The sequence below is a fragment of the Candoia aspera genome, chromosome 4 (assembly GCF_035149785.1).
Source record: "Candoia aspera isolate rCanAsp1 chromosome 4, rCanAsp1.hap2, whole genome shotgun sequence".
NCBI lineage: Eukaryota > Metazoa > Chordata > Lepidosauria > Squamata > Boidae > Candoia > Candoia aspera.
The window spans coordinates 104,240,679-104,257,504 of NC_086156.1; the positions used below are offsets into that span (position 1 = coordinate 104,240,679).

Consider the following 16,826-nt stretch of genomic DNA (forward strand, 5'->3'; position numbering starts at 1 on the left):
CGGAAAACGACGTGACATGTGAAATGTTACAATGTTAACAGAACATTGAAATGGGGAAACATGACATATCGCCCCCCCTCCAAAAACAATGCTAAGGAGCAGGCTTGTCAGGGTAGGCAGAGTGAAAACGAGCAACTAGGTGGGGCGAGTGTACATCGGGAGCAGAAACCCATTCAGGATGAGGGAAATGTTTCCAGCGAACGAGGTACTGCAAAGTGGAACGCTGGCGGCGGGAGTCCAGGATTTCCGAAACCTCGAAGTGTTGTTGGTTATCAATCATGAGAGGAGGTGGTGGAACCGGTTGGGGATGCCAGCGGTCTGATTGTAGGTAGGGCTTGAGCAAACTGCAATGGAAAACAGGATGTAAACGTTTGAGGTTATGGGGCAAATTGAGTTTAAAGGTAACAGGGTTAATTTGCGCTATGATAGAAAAAGGACCGACAAATTTAGGGCCAAGTTTCTTTGAGGGTTGTGGTGATTTAATGAACTTGGTGGACAAGTAGACTTTATCCCCCAGAGCAAAAGTAGGCTCAGGGGAGCGTTTAGCATCGGCATGCCGTTTGTAAGTGGTTTGGGCATGGAGCAGAGCTTATTGAATGTTTAGCCACAAATCTTTGAGAGTGTCAGCCCAGTCAGTGAGAGAGGCTGGTAGGGGCTGCGGGTGTGGGAGTTCAGGGATTGGAACGAACTCCTGCCCGAAGACAGCCTTAAAGGGAACTTGACCAGTGCTCTGGTGCACGGCGTTGTTATAAGCGACCTCAGCAAAAGGGAGCAAGTTGATCCAATTGTCCTGTTGGTAATTGACAAAAGCTCGGAGATATTGTTCAAGAGTAGAATTAACAGCCTCAGTAGAACCGTCCGTCTCTGGATGCCAAGCGGTGGACAGGGCTTGTTTGGTTCCCAGTAGTTTTAAAAAAGCCCGCCAAAATTGTGACGTAAATTGTGTGCCTCTGTCACTCACCAAACAGGAGGGGATACCATGGAGGTGGTACACGTGAACGAGGAAGAGGCGTGCCAGTTGTTGCGCGGTGGGGATAGAGGCGCATGGGATGAAATGGGCTTGTTTCGAAAAAAAATCCTTGACCACCCAAATGATGGTTTTTCATTGACTAGGTGGCAGGTCAACGATAAAGTCCATGGAGATGTCTTGCCACGGGAAGGATGGAGTGGCAACTGGTTGGAGGAGACCTTGAGGCTTACCCGTCTTGCGTTTTGTAGCTGCACAGACAGGGCATGAAGTGACATAGGCTTTAAGGTCTTTCAGCAAAGTTGGCCACCAGAATTGGCGCTGAACCAGGTGAAGCGTTTTTAGATATCCGAAATGCCCTGCCAGTTTGTCATCGTGGCAGCGCTGAAGGATGGTTTTTCGCAAAGCATCAGGGACATAGAGACGATCGTTGCGCCAGGCAAAACCGTCAGTGAAAGTTACAGTGTGTAGATTGGTTTGTAACCAAGTATCATTTTTAAGGTGGATTAGCAACTGTTGTTGCAAATCTGATGGGATTGGCAAGCGCGGCGAGCGGCTGGGAGGCGGAGCGGCTTGAGGCTGCATTTGATGCGCTCGTGTTTGGCTGTGTGTCACCGCTGCCAAACTTAATTGTTTTTCAGTCCAGACTGTGCCTTGAACTGTTGGCCCTGGGCCAGCATCTTGGGCTCTGCGGGAGAGCGCATCGGCTAAAAAGTTTTTCTTGACGGGTATGAATTTGAGTGTGAAGTCAAAACGGCTGAAAAACTCAGCCCAGCGAAGTTGTTTGGGGCTGCGTTTTCGACTGGGGCTTAACACTTCCAGTTCTTATGGTCCGTCCATACTTCAAAAGGGGTTGAAGCCCCTTCCAGTAAGTGGCGCCAAGTCTCCAAAGCCGTTTTTACAGCAAACGCCTCCTTTTCCCAAACGTGCCACCGTCTCTCTGTTTCAGTGAATTTGCGAGAGAGGTAAGCACAGGGTTTTAAGGTGCCAGACTGGTCTGACTGGAGTAGTAGTGCTCCGATGGAAAAATCGGATGCATCAACCTGCACTACGAAAGGTTTGGTCGGGTCTGGGTGTTGCAAGATGGGTTCAGTAGTGAAGATTAGTTTGAGTGCTTTGAAAGCCTGTTGACAGGTTGGAGTCCATTTAAGGAGCGCTCCTGGGTTTTTTGAGCACCGCGTATCCCCCTGCGCTTTAGTTTTTAACAGTTCAGTAAGGGGGAGGGCGATTTCAGCAAAATTTTGGGCAAATACTCGATAGAAATTGGCGAATCCAAGGAAACTTTGTAATTGTCTCCTTGTATGTGGAGGCTCCCATGCTACAATAGCTTCCACTTTGGCAGGGTCCATTTCAATGCCCTTAGCGGAAATCCTATATCCCAGATAATCGATTTGTGATTGATGAAAGGCACATTTGGAGAGCTTAGCATACAACTCAGCTTTTCTCAATTTAGCAAGCACTTGACGCACCAAGTGAATATGTTCAGACATGGTTTCAGTATAAATCAATACATCATCCAAATACACCAGTACTCCCTTAAACAGGTGGTCGTGCAAGACCTCATTGATCAGTTGCATAAAAACTCCAGGTGCACCCGATAAACCAAAGGGTAAGACTTTGTATTGGAAAGCCCCAAGTGGACAGTTAAACGCTGTTTTCCACTCATCCCCTTCTCTTATGCGAATGCAAAAATAGGCTTCTCTCAGATCCAATTTTGAGAAGATTTTGCCTCTGGCCAGATGTGATAACATATCTTTGATAAGGGGTAAAGGATATTTATTTAATATTGAGACTGCATTGAGCCTGCGGAAATTGGTACATAGCCTCAGTGAGCCATCCTTTTTTGGTCTAAAGAGGACAGGAGCCCCCACCGGGGAGTTCGCCGGCTCAATGAAACTGCGAGCTAAGTTTTTGTCAATGAACTCCCTCAGCGTAGTTAGCTCTTTGGGAGACATGGGGTAAATCTTTGGGTGAGGTAACTTTACATTAGGTAGGAACTCAATGGCACAGTCTGTTTTCCGGTGAGGTGGCAAGCGATCTGCTTCCTTCTCCCCAAATACATCAGCCAAATCTTGATATTGGCTGGGCAGCCCTTCGAGGGGCGAAAGAGTTTGTACTGTAGTGTTAGCCACCCGACCTCCCTCCATGTCCTCTAATAAGTCCTTTTCAGGTACTTTATAAAATCCATCAGCAAACGTTACAGTTCTATGTAGCCAATTAATAAAAGGGTTTTGTTGCACAAACCAAGGCATTCCCAGAATCACCAAAGGGCCCCCCACCGGAGCAATGACAAAAGGCAATTTCTCCCAATGAGTGCCCATCTGCAAAGCCACCAGTCCAGTAGAGTGAGTAACAGCCTTCCCCCCCGCCATGGTCCCATCCAATTGCGTGAAGATCATGGGCCGTGGTAGAGGGAACGTGGGCAGTTCTAGGGCAGCTACGACATCAGGATGCATCAGCGAGCGAGAACAACCCGAGTCCAGCATGGCCCAGACTTCAACAGTCTTAGTTCTAGAGCCCAATTTTACCTTGACAGTCATTGTAGGGAAGTTCCCACTCACCGAATCGTGGTCGCACCCAGTTTCCTCCACCTGTCCAAGGGCGCCCTTCAGGACAGGTGGAAAGCGTTTCCCGCCAGTTGGTCAAATTGTAATTCCTCGTCCTCATCCCCGAAAGGGAGGTCTGGAGGGTCGAGCTCAGCACAGGCAGCCTTCATCTTGCGCGGCAGGGAGGGCAATTTTCCCAGTGTTTTCCCGGGTCGCTCTTCTGGCCGGCGCCTCGGGCACGAAGTAGCATGATGCCCCTCTTTCCCGCATCTTAAACACTGCCCTTTCACCAATCGCCGTTCCTTTTCTTCCTCCCAGGTTTTTGGTTTAGGGCGACTGGAAAATCCAGCAGCCCGAACCCCTTTCGCGGCTCAGGTCTGTCTCAGCTCCTTACTTTGGGCATACATTTGTAGGGCACTTTCCGCACTGCCTGCCAACTGTATCCAGCCGTATAATGTTTTGGGATCGTCCCTGCCCAAAGCCCAATGGAAGATTTCCGTCTCCAGCCCTTGCTTGAACATCTCCACCAATGTCGACTGGGACCAGTCTTCCACCTTCCCTGCCAGGGCTTTAAATTCTAAAGCATAGTCTGCGACAGAGAGGGTCCCCTGGTAGAGTTTTCTAAGGGCGTTCTTCGCTCTCTCTTGGGCTAATGGGTCTTCAAAGTGCTGTTTCAGCGCCCACAGAAACTCATCAAAGTCCTCTAACTTCGTGGCCTCAGCTTGGCACAATGTTACGTACCAGTCAGCTGCCCTTCCCTTCAGCTTATTGGCAATGAAATTAATCTTGCCTTGTTCAGAGCGGAAATTATGACCCCAATCTTCCATATAATGTCTAGCATTGGTAATGAAGAAGGAAAGCGTGGTAGGGTCCCCATCAAACTTCACCCCAAAGGGTGGGAAGGTCCTTACCGGCTCCACCGGTTGTGGTGGCTCCGCAAACAACAACGTGCGTCGAGCCACCAGTGGTGGCCGATCTCGGGATGCCCTTGACTCCCTTCCCCCCACGGGCCGGGGGACTCGAGTCTTGCCTCTTCCCCTGAATGACAGGGAACTCCATAGGGGCAGAAACAGCTGAGAGGGCTCCTCTTCTCAGTCCTCCTGTAGGGACCCCGAGCTTTTGGTGGCATCTTTGATGAGGGTCACTATCATTTCCATCTTGTCCTCTATTGCTTTCATACGTGCAGGGGTGACCGGCTCTTCTAAGGGTCTGTTGGTTATCACCACCCTCGGTGACAAGGGGATTTCGGGTTCCCAGGATGGCTGTGGAGATCCCCCCCCTTGTGCTGCTCCCACCTCGGGCTGGGGTTGGAGTACACCCCCTGTGGCACCCTGCACCGCTAACAATAGTTCATCCAGTTGAGCATCTCGCCTCTCCCGACGTGCTGCTCTTTGCGCTCTCGAAGTTGGAGCCACCCGAGTCTTCGTCGAGTCCGGCTCTTCTTCGCTCCCCTCACTCTCGCGAAGCGGAGGTTCGATCATCGCTAGCGCTCCTCTCTACCCAACTTTGGATGGGGTTAGCGGAAAGTAATTAAATGATTCTCAGCTTTATGTAATGGTTGCCTAAACCCAAATACTCAGTCTCACAAGCTCGGGCTTAAAGATAACTGATTTATTAAAGGAATAGTATGCAAATACAGAGAAAGCTGAGAATGAGCAAAAGCGCGCCAAATACAAACTTAAAAGCCTTGCCTTCAAGCCAGTCCTGCCCCAAGCACTCATCAGCACGCACCCCCTCCCAGGTGTTAGGAACCGTTAGACGTGCCTGGGAAAGTAACCTTGAAGAGGATTGCAAACCCAAACACACATTCCAAAGATCCAAAACAAAGGAGAGCGCAGGAATGGAAAAACCCCGAACGAACCCAGCGCGTATACACGGAAAACGACGTGACATGTGAAATGTTACAATGTTAACAGAACATTGAAATGGGGAAACATGACATATCACCCCCCCCCCAAAAAAAAATGCTAAAGAGCAGGCTTGTCAGGGTAGGCAGAGTGAAAACGAGCAACCAGACGGGGCATAGCTGCACATACCTGTCAGCCGCCCTTCCTTTAAGTTTGTTAGCAATGGTGTTAATTTTGCCCTTTTCTGAGCAGAAATATGGCCCAAATTCTTCCATGTAGTTCTTGGCATTTGTTAGGAAGAAGGATAATGTTACTGGGTCCCCGGCGAATTTGACCCCGAAGTCTTTCACCCCCACTCCTGGTGGGCTCCAAACCACATCTGGTCGTCTGGATGTACCTCGGGCTGCTGGGGTTCTCCAGTCTCAGTGTGGGGCTTCCCCAAGCCGGACTCTGGGCGGCATTGCCTCAGTTTCATGCTGGCTCCAGCCTCTTCCCAGCAGTCAAGTCTCCAGGGTGGGAGGGGGGGTGATGAACTTCTGGTACCTGGTTCCCCCTCACCCCTTCCTCGGGATTCCCACGCCACCGACCATCTCAGGAACAGCTGCTCAAATGACTCCAGCCTCGCCTCCATTATCCTCAGCCTCTCAGCTGTCTGGGAGCCTTCCTCGGTTCGTCCAATCTGGCGCCTTTCCTTGGCTCCTGCGATCATCGAGGACAGCCGGTCCCGTGGCATCCTAGATGTCCTGAGTGTCCCTGGCAGGGATCCCGGCATTTTGTCCAGGGTGACCCACTCACCCTGCGACTTTCTGGTGGTTTCAGGTGTCCTGCTCCTTCTGGCCTCCTCCTACTCTGAGCTTGATCTCTAACCCTCCTGGATTTCGTACCGTCTGGGAATAGTGTTCTCACCGATCGCCCATGCCGTGGAGTTGGTTGCCCCCTCGCCGGTCCTCTGGTAGCCACCCTTTGTGGGTTGAGTCTTTCCATCGCCAGCTTTGATCCCTCACAGACGAAATCTGGAATGGTGCTAGTGGAAAATTTTTTTTTTGATTCCCGTCTTTATGTGATGGTTGCCTTATTCAGAAAAAACACAGACTCACCAGCCAGGGCTAAGGATATCTGGTTTATTAAGAATAGAATGCAGACATGGAGAAAGACTGGAATGAGCACATGGCATGCAATGTAGCCGGTAAATACCCGCGTTGTGGACCTGATCCTTCCCCACCCCCCATTGTCCCACAGTCCTGACCGACGGTGAACCCGGAGTCTCGATGGGCGATCAGGGGGCGATTCCGGAGTCTCGATGGGTGATCAGGGGGATTAGCACTGATTACCTCTGTCCTCTTCCTGTGTCCGGAGCAGGTGTGTCCCCCGTGGTAATGCAGAAATGTCAGGGAGATAGGATGATGGTTTCCCGGGTCAGGGCAAAGGAATGGCTCCTTTGTCCTTTATCTGTATTGTCTTTCAGTGCTTATGGGATTAGCACTGATTCTTTCCTCCCCCCTTCTCTTCACCGGAAAGGCATGTTCCCCATTGTGATGTATGTATACATCGCAACGGGGGACATGACACAATGTGTAGGGGAGTTGTAATGGGAGACAGGGGTGGGCTGCTCTTGGGAAACTCATCCTTCAGATGTTGTTCTTGTGGTACGTTCCAGCCCCCTGGTCTCAGCTGGGGCACCAGTCAGCAGACCTTCAAGGGCCCTGGCTTTGAACTGTTGCTGCTGAACACCATGTTGGTCTGTGATAAGGCCACCCACAGCTGTGATTTGATCATGGATGAGAGGGCTGACCTGGTGTGTATTACTGACACCTGGCTGGGCTGTGAGAGGGTACCCCTTTTGGAGATTAGGGTGTAGGTTAAAGATTTAATGCTAAGATATTATGCACTTGAGAATTACTTGGGTTGCATTTTTAGGGTCAATGTACTATTACACTACAGGGACACGGTGGCGCTGCGGGTTAAACTGCTGAGCTGTTGAGCGGAAGGTCGGCAGTTCGAAACCGCATGGCGGGGTGAGCTCCCGTTGTTAATCCCAGCTCCTGCTCACCTAGCAGTTCGAAAACATGCAAATGTGAGTAGATCAATAGGTACCACTTTGGTGGGAAGGTAACGGCGTTCCATTAGTCATGCTGGCCACATGACCCGGAAGTGTCTCTAGGGACAACGCCAGCTCTAAGGCTTAGAAACGGAGATGAGCACCACCCCCTAGAGTCGGACACGACTGGACTTTACGTCAAGGGAAACCTTTACCTTTACCTTATACTATTACACCACTACCTTCTCCCACTTTGGAAGTCTTAGACCCAGGGTTGTAGCTTTGTCCCTTTTTTTCTGTCTGTCTGTCTGTCTCCTTATTTTATCCTGGACATTGAAAGAGTAAAGATGACTTGGCCTAGCCGCTGATGGTGAGCTGCTGTCCACTGCAACATTTCCATCCTGTTCTACTTTGGGGCATCCCTTTTTTTTAACAGGATAGGAAAAAGAATTTATTTATTTATTTATTTATCAAATTTGTCACCGCCCATCTCCTCCAACTGGAGGGACTCTGGACGGTTTACAACACAGAAGAAATGTACAATAAAAACTCAAATAAAAAGACAGTAATATTCCAATAAAATCCCATTAAAAACCAAAACAATTTCTTAACTACCCCAGCTCATAAAATCCAGATTGCTATGATCTCTTCAACCGTCATGTAGGAGGGGCACTTCAAGGCACCAGCTGACCCCAAGTATGTTGATTCTCCTCCCTGCCCCAAGCCTGGTGGCAGAGATTTCAACTTCCTCTGGAAGGCTAAAAGCGATGGGGCTAATCTTACCTCCGGGGGCAAGATGTTCCAAAGGGACATTAGAGATGTCACTAGAGAAAGCCTGCAGTCCTGAAAGGTAGGAGGCAATTATAAAAACCATGTGGCAGTTCCCCATTATATAGGATGGAGAAGAATAGCATCCCTGAGACGTGAATTAGCCTGAGCCCAGGGCCTATTTTTGAATTAATTGGATGTAGTTAATTATCATCAGAGCCATTAAATAGATCTTTCTGCTCTATTCATTTAAAACTCCTTGGATACTTTTTTCTTCTTACTAAAATGGCAAGCTGCATCATTCTGATTCTTGGTGGATCCCAATCGATCAATCATTGCCTCACTGGGAAACCCTTTGGACCTTTTTGTGGATAGCAACAAAATTTGACTAAAAGTTAGATCCCAAATCCCAGCTGTTGTTCCTTTCATCTTCTTGCAGTCCAAGGCACTCTCAGAATTTTCCTCCAACCCAGTCCATACTCCAGGAAATAAAGCCAGACTGCTCATTTGAGGGAATGATATTAAAGGCAAAACTGAAATACTTTGGCCACATAATGAGAAGTCAGGACACCCTGGAGAAGATACTGATGCTAGGGAGAGTGGAGGGCAAAAGGAAGAGGGGCCGACCAAGGGCAAGGTGGATGGATGATATTCTAGAGGTGATGGACTCGTCCCTGGGGGAGCTGGGGGTGTTGACATCCAACAGGAAGCTCTGGCATGGGCTGGTCCATGAAGTCACGAAGAGTCGGATGCGACTGAACGAATAAACAACAAGCAGCAGAATAAACACTAATAATTGCATAAAAGAGAGGATTTGCAATTGATTTCCAGCCCAGGAATCTGAACTGGTATTCCCAAAGGCAAGAAATTCTGGGCAAATCCTAATATCTCAAGGACATTCTGTTGCATAGAAGAAATGATGAAAAACACAGAATGGGAACATATTATGTTGAAGAAATGGTTAAATAATTATGATCAGAAACAATGGATGTGGTTGAGTAAAAATATTCAGGAAAAAGTATATTGGATAAAGATAGACAAGAGGGGAAATTAAAAGTAGTATTTTATTTTGGCATAGAAGAAAATCCACCAAACTCTGCCTCCAGGATTTTTCCTGGAGTAGACATTCAATATACAAGGTGCCATATCTGGAATTACATGGCAATATCTCTGACTTAACTATTAACCCAGACTAATTTTTTTAGTTTAGGGATGAAAACTTATAACTCATTGATTACTGGCCAAAATGTTCATAACCACAGTGGTGAAAGAAGAGGCCTGCTTGTTGCTAAAGTTGAGTTCCCATCAATCTGAGACAGAAGATCCAAGGATGAGAAGTATAGAATTTGAAGTCTACCAGCTCTCCAAATTCTAATGGGAGCACAAATTCTCAGATTCTCCTATTGGGAAGGTTGTGATATGTTCCTTCCATGGAAATCTTGTTTGTGACCTTTGGTTGCTTGTAATTTGGTCAGATTCACCCTGCCTTGGACTCTAACTGGGCAGGGCAGGCACTGGGCACTGTCTGGTGATGTGATCTGGGGTGAGACTGAGCCAGCAACTCTGAAGGAAGTGCCAGGCCTCTCTTGAAAGCATCCAGGGAGGTGGCTCGGAGTTGGCTCCATGCTGTAGTGGAGGTTGCTTGAAGCCCCTTGAGATGGTGGGGTATGTTTTTTCTTTGCTCCCATCAGGCTTCAGTGTTTCTGCCATCTTTAATATTTCCTTCCCCTTCCCCTTCCCCTTCCCCCTCCCTCCCCCTCCCTCCCTCCCTCCCTCCCTCCCTCCCTCCCTCCCTCCCTCCCTCCCTCCCTCTCTTTCTTTCTTTCTTTCTTTCTTTCTTTCTTTCTTTCTTTCTTTCTTTCTTTCTTTCTTTCTTTCTTTCTTTCTTTCTTTCTGCTGTTTCCATGTTTTAAAAACCTTTTAACATTTTGTGTTAACAAACAAGGGTGATTGAAGCCTCCTTTTCTTCTTTTTCTTTTTTCCCATCTCGGTTTCTCATCTCTGCTGACTTTGTTCTTTTTTGTGTTGTGTTGTTTCTTTGTTTTTCAATCATTTTCAGAACATGTAAACCACCCAGAGTCAGTGGGAGTCAGGCAACAGGTACATTTCAAGCATTGTTGTTATTTCAATCCAATATGGAAGGAGGGAATGAATACATATACATATACATAATTTCAGGACAAAAAGGATGCACTTCTCAGTTTAATTCTCAATGCCTCTTCCAAACAGCTCAGTTATGGCTCCTTTGATCCAGTCCTCAGTGTTAAAAGGCAGTTCCCTTCCTTCTTCAGCATGGTTTCCAATGAAAACTTACAGTATGAGAGGATTGTTCAGCTACTGAAGTATTTTGGATGGAACTGGATTGAGCTTTTGGTCTCAGAGGATGAGAGAGGGGAAACCTTTCTCCAAAATCTCCAGCCAATGCTCTTCCAGAATGATATTTGCATTGCTTTCATGCAGTTGATCCCAGTAATAACTTTGAAATTCAATAATTTACTCCAAAGTTAATAAACATAATAAATATGATCTTCCTGAGTGAAACCAATGTGCTTCTTGTCTACGGTGATGACCAATCTTTGGAGGGTTTACAATGAATTCTATTAATCTGTGAGTTTGACATGAGGCATCCAATGGACCACAGAGTGTGGATCATGACCTTTCACTGGGATTTCACCGATGTTTTAAGGCAAAACATGCATTTCCGCACAAAATCCTTCAATGGTTCCTTATTTTTCTCACTTCATAGAAACATGGTACCAAGATTTCAGGAGTTTCTTGAGAGAATGAACCCTTTTTTTCTTTCCTTACCTTTTATTGATTTGTTCTGGATGTATGCAATTGAGTGTTCATTATCTAGTAATCGCAAAGAAGCAAAATGCTGCACTGGGAAGGAAGAACTGGTGAGACTCCCCGGCTCGCTGTTTGAAATGACCATGTCTGGAGAGAGCTACAACATCTACAATGCAGTTTATGCTGCAGCACATGCTTTGCAAGCAATGCGTTCAACCAGAGCAAAACCAGGTTCTCTGAGGCATCAGGATGGGGCAAATCTTTGGGAAGTTCAGCCATGGCAGGTATGTCATCACTCTTCTCAGATTCACCTGCCTAAGGGTTGAAGAGGACGTGGTGGGAAACAGTGGCATAAAGGCTGTGGATTTGTTGCTCTGCAGCAAGGAATTAAAGGTTAGGAATGACCTGGGTGCAATTAAGATTCTAATCTGGCTTAGTCACATTGGAGAGTTTTCTTCCAAGTCAATCAACTGCTGCAGAATGGGCTCTTGTCTGGTTTGCTGCCATTTATTGGTTTATCCTGATGTGAAGCCTTATCAGTTTTATCATGTTTTTTTCATGGGTGGTGGTGGTGGTGGACAAATAGCAGAGATTATGGCAATTAGTTCACAAATTTAAACTCTTACTCACATTGTTAAAATAATTTAATGTACTTAAGTGTAATTTAATGTTTTCCATGGTTAATTTCCAATCAAAGATACACTGAGCACGAGCTGTACAACGTTGGTAATTCCTGTCTCCGCTTATAGATATTATATTACTGTACCGATTATTATTTTTTTCTCTTTTCTCCTTTTACTTGCTTCTTTGCTCTTTTTCTTTTAAAAATGATTAATAATTAAAAAGAAGAAGCACTCACGACATGTGAGGTGCTGCAAAACTAATAGAGTCATACCTGCAACCCATAAAATCTAAAATTGCTTCAGTTGGTCTCCTCAACCTTCTTCATGCCATCTCATTTTCTCTGGCCAATGACTTTTGTGTTACTGCTAAAGAGCCCAGCAACTGCTTCTTTGGGACTGTCTCCATCTACACTGATATAGAAAACATATATTTGCATACAAATATATGCTTCAACAGCCCCTGCTTTGGTAGTCATGAAGAAAGATTGTAGGAGATCTCTGTGTATATCCAAGATAGAGTTCAAGGGGAAGTGCTGCTTCTTTACCAGAAAGGAAATGGAATGATGTCTCCTGCTTTACCATTTTCTGCATGTGAAAACAGCCCTTCGTATATTATATCTCCTTAGTAAGTTGCGGCACCTGGGCAAGCTTCTCTGGGCTCGGAAATCAAGCAGGGCTGGGCCCAGTGTGTGTGTGGACAGGGCCGCAACTAGGGGGGGCAACTGGGGCATGTGCCCTGGGTGCCACGCTGGTGGGGCACCAAAATGAGTGCTGGGGGGGCGCCAAAGTGGGCGCAGAACCCATGTTTGCCCCGGGCGACAAAGACCCTAGTTGCGGCCCTGTATGTGGAGGAGAGATCCCCAGAAATGCCACCAGCTCCTGATTAGACTGGGAATATGAAAAACAGATCCTCTCAAATCTTAATTTACAAAATTTACCATTCTATTAGGGGGAACTTATATGAATTATAACAATTTGGATGTATTCTCAGTTTTCGATGCATTATAACAGTATGGGACGGACATCAGTTAGGAAGGCCAGCATCCAAGAAATCCAAGAATGTAAGGAATATTCATTAGAGAAAGTTAGGAAGTCACACTCAAAATTTCTGCAATACTGTAATTCAATAATTCTGCAATGCTGTGATTCAGTAACAAAAGCTGTGTAGAGAAGCAATTCTCAAAGTCTTCTGTGTTTCTTTTTCTTTCCTGAAAATGTAAGAGACTGCTTGCCCACTCCTATTTTTGAGCAGAATGGTCTGTTTCCTCCCCTTATTTAATTTTGCGGCAGTTGTAGTTTCTCTGGTCTTGTTTTTCCCTGACTGTGGGAAAACTATGTCTCCTACTAAGAATGTTGATTCCTTTATTTTAAAAAAATCCAGATAAGCATAAGGAAAATGCTGGGCTTGATTTTACTTCAGAGGTGCCTGAATCAAAGCAGAGTGGACCAACTGCAGATCTTACAAGATTCACCACAAGAACTCTGCTGTGATTCCAAACAAAGCCAATATTTTGGAGAAGATTAAGATAATTTGAAAAAAAATGTTTAGTTGACATAAAGCAAGCAGCTCTTGGCCACTCTGTCTTCACTGGAAAACTGACAGGATTCAGGTAAGAAAAAATGAAGAGGAGAGAGAAGTGGAGGCCAGTCTTCAATGGAGAATAACTTCTGCAGTCAGACCATCATTGGTTGTCCAACTGACAGGATCCTGAATGGGTAACGAGATCAGAGAATCTCTTAAGCAGTGATGGAACAATGGAGAGACTGAGGGATGGAAGCTGAAGTGAAATACCACAGGCTATTTTTCAAATGAATCATTCCTGGCTATTTTTTCTCCAATCACAAGTATATTCAAGGACTTTGGAATATGTAGAATGAATGGAACTGTGTCATTGGGAGATTTCTTAGAATAGGCTGGATGGACAAATCCTTTTCTCTCTGCTACAATATACTTTGGCTCATTCATAATTTCTCAAACTTATTTCACATCCTCTGTTGCTCATGGATCCAGATGGTCTTAACCTGATTTTTTTTTTCATATTTTTGAACTCTGCACTCATCTTACTATAATTTTGCATCTTTCCTACGAAGAAAGGTGTATATGTTTAAGCTATATTAATAAGGAAAGTGCAAGTTAAAATATATCTGATGAATCATCTTAATAGATACTAGTGGAATTTCTTCGGTTTCTTAGCAATGGTCTTTGGTTGCATTTTATTTTTATAACAATGATACTCAGGAGAGAATCTGTCTCTTTTCAATTTATCCCTACTAATCTCAAACTTGAACAGAATTCACCACTCCAAAAATAATGACCACTTTTCCCATCTCTTGCTTTCTGATCTGATCTGCCTTTTTCCCTCTCTCGAATCCAGTTTCACTACTTTCTGAGGAACACCCATTTTAATAACTGTGGGAGATGAAATCTCTTTTGATGACAAAGGGACTTTGACCCAGGATATGACATTTTCAACATGGTCACCTTCCATAATCAATCGTTCCAGAGAGTCCAGATTGGAAGAATGGACTCCAGAGCCCCTGATGGGAAAATGTTCATCCTCAATGAAAGCACCTTGTGTGGAATCCCAAGTTTCAGCAGGTGGGACATTTGGGGGTACTGTATTTAACTAGGCTATTGTGATGGTTGCCTTACTCCCAAAAAGACACGGACTCACTTAGATAGGGCTAAGGATTTCCGGTTTAATGGGAGCAGAATGCATACACAGAAAAAGACAGGAATGAGCACATGGCGTGCAGGGTATCCCGTAAATACCCGCAGTATGAACCTGGCCCTTCTCCACACCCAATTGTCCCACAGTCCGGATCTGGAGTCTTGATGGGCGATCGGGGTGCGATACCGGGGTCTCGATGGGCGATCAGGAGGATTAGCGCTGATCGCCTCTGCCTTCTTCCCGTGTCCGGCGCAGGTGTGTCCCCCGGGGTAATGCAGAGATGTCCAGGAGATATGATGATGGCTTCTCTGGTCAGGACAAAGGTATGTCTCCTTTGTCCTTTAATTGTATTTGTATCTGAGTGTTTAAAGGATTAGTATGTTCGCTTCCTCCTTCCTTCCCTTTTCTGGAAAGGCATGTTCCCCGTTGTGATGCATGATTGCATTGCAATGGGGGACATGACAGCTGTCATCTTTGGAGGAAGATCTTCTTGTCTGACGACATGAAAATTGACAAGCGAAGTATATTGATCATGCCCTGGAGCCTCATGGTTTAGCTGCATATTTATGAAAATATCTGCAGGGATGATATATATTTCTGTTTTCTGAATTCCTCCATATGCTACTGATTTTAAAAATTACTATGAGATTTGTCTTAAAAATGGACAGAAGAACTGTATGGAGGCTTCTGGTGGGAGAATGGCACCTTTAGCGCAGATTGTTTTTCAGATTCAGGCAAGTTTCCTTAGAGCCCAGAAATGTTCTCCGGATTAAGGAGAACCCTAGGAATAGCCCCATGTGCTCTCCGCAGAATAGCCTTTCCTGATCGACTGGTGAGTGATTAGCTGGGAGGCTGGGTTGTCATCTCTTCTTAAGTTGCGCTGAAGCCAAAAACAGTAGATTATGGTGCCCCCTAGGAGCTTAACCAGCAAAAGTCAAGGATATGAAAGAATTACAGAATAGGTTTACACAAGTGAAAGTGATAAGCAGACAGTTCCCCAGGGAAAGTAGAAGCAGAAAACTGAAAGTTCAAAACAGCTTATTCAATGTGTAAGAAAACGGCAATAACTTCAAATTTAGCACAAAAATAATAACAGGGAGACAATCCTCCTTAATATTTGGATAGAAAACAAGCCAAAACTTAAAAATAATTTTAAAAAATTAATCTCAAAAATAACAATAAGCTGCTTGCAGCCAGAAGATCACAAACAGAGTTCATGCTTGACTGGTAAGAGTAGCCAGCAGGCTGGGACATCACCATTTTCGAAGTTGCACAATAGCCTTAAGGGGACATTAAGACCAGCCACCCCATTTCTAAATCACCTAATTTATATTTTTTTAAGTATATGTATCCTAAGAGAGGCTTTTTGCAGCAAGCAGAATCACTTGGGGTGATTCCAAGTGTTTTCCTTTCCCAGAAAAACACTTCTGGGTTTCAGGAAAAACCTGCCTGAGCCGGAAAAAACTGCCCGGTTGTCAGTTCTGCCTGCTAAGCCTGCGGGCATGGCTGTTCAGTCTGCCATTTCCCCACCAGAAGCCTCTCTGCTGAATGCATTTGTGAGGCACTAGAGGGCACCATAATGTCTTGTGGAGGGACATGAAAGAAATCAAAGCAATCTTTTAAGAATTTTATCCCATGCCCTGGAATGTCTCTCAGACCTTGTAGAATCCAAAGTTTACCAACAATCTGAAGAAGATGGTAAGGGTGGGAACCACTTTGAGAATAATGTTCCTTCCTTAAAGAAGTAAATGAGGATCCATGTTTTGAAGCCAAAAAGTGAAGGGAGAAAAAGTGACTTGGGGAACGCTAACCCTAATCATGGGAGGGATGGAAATGGCCGCATTCCTGGAATACCGAGACCAAAGAAAAGAATTAATCTTCAAGGGCTGGAAGGTTTTTGAAGATTATTTGGACTTCACAAGGCAGGCTCTTAAAACTGAGACTTGTAACAAGCAAGCCCTTTCAGTACTACTGTAATGATTGCCTACTCTAACAGAATCAGATTCACACGTATAGGTTCAATGAAATCTGATTTATTAAAGAATAGTATGCAAATACAGAGAAAGCTGAGAATGAGCAAAAGCGCGTGAATTACAAACTAAAAACCCTCGGTGCGAACGTAACCCCTCCCTTCACCCAACCGTTTCAAAATCCCTTATCCCAGGTGCTGGCAACGGACACTGCCAATCACCTGGGAAGAAAACCTTGAACACAAAACATAACCCAAACACATTCCATTCCCCGAAAACAGATAACGAACCCAGGGAAAGTAATTCACACTTCCCCCCGCAACCTCAAGTCAGCAAAAGGCATGCGAGCCGTTACGATGTACAATACACATCGCAACGGGGAACATGACAACTACTGAGATATGTAATTGCCTTAGTTTATTTTGAAGTGAGATAATTCTTTAATTGTGTTTATCAATTTATTATCAATTATCTTAAAGGTTTAGATGGATGTTTTTGTTTTTGGGATAATGCATTTATTTTCGGTAAAAGGATACTAATAAGGTTATGACTTAAATATGTAATGGTAGTAAGATGTAATGTTTAAGTATATAAATGCATTGGTT

The 16,826-nt window shown here is 45.3% G+C and overlaps 1 protein-coding gene across 1 annotated transcript in view; it reads left to right on the plus strand.

The window, feature by feature from the left end:
- Positions 1-16,826, plus strand: part of LOC134496824 (vomeronasal type-2 receptor 26-like) — a 37,214-nt gene that overhangs the window by 5,857 nt on the left and 14,531 nt on the right. The window contains exon 3 of the mRNA XM_063302537.1: positions 7,018-7,183. Coding sequence (XP_063158607.1) covers positions 7,018-7,183 — 166 coding nt within the window. The remainder of the gene's footprint in view (positions 1-7,017; positions 7,184-16,826) is intronic.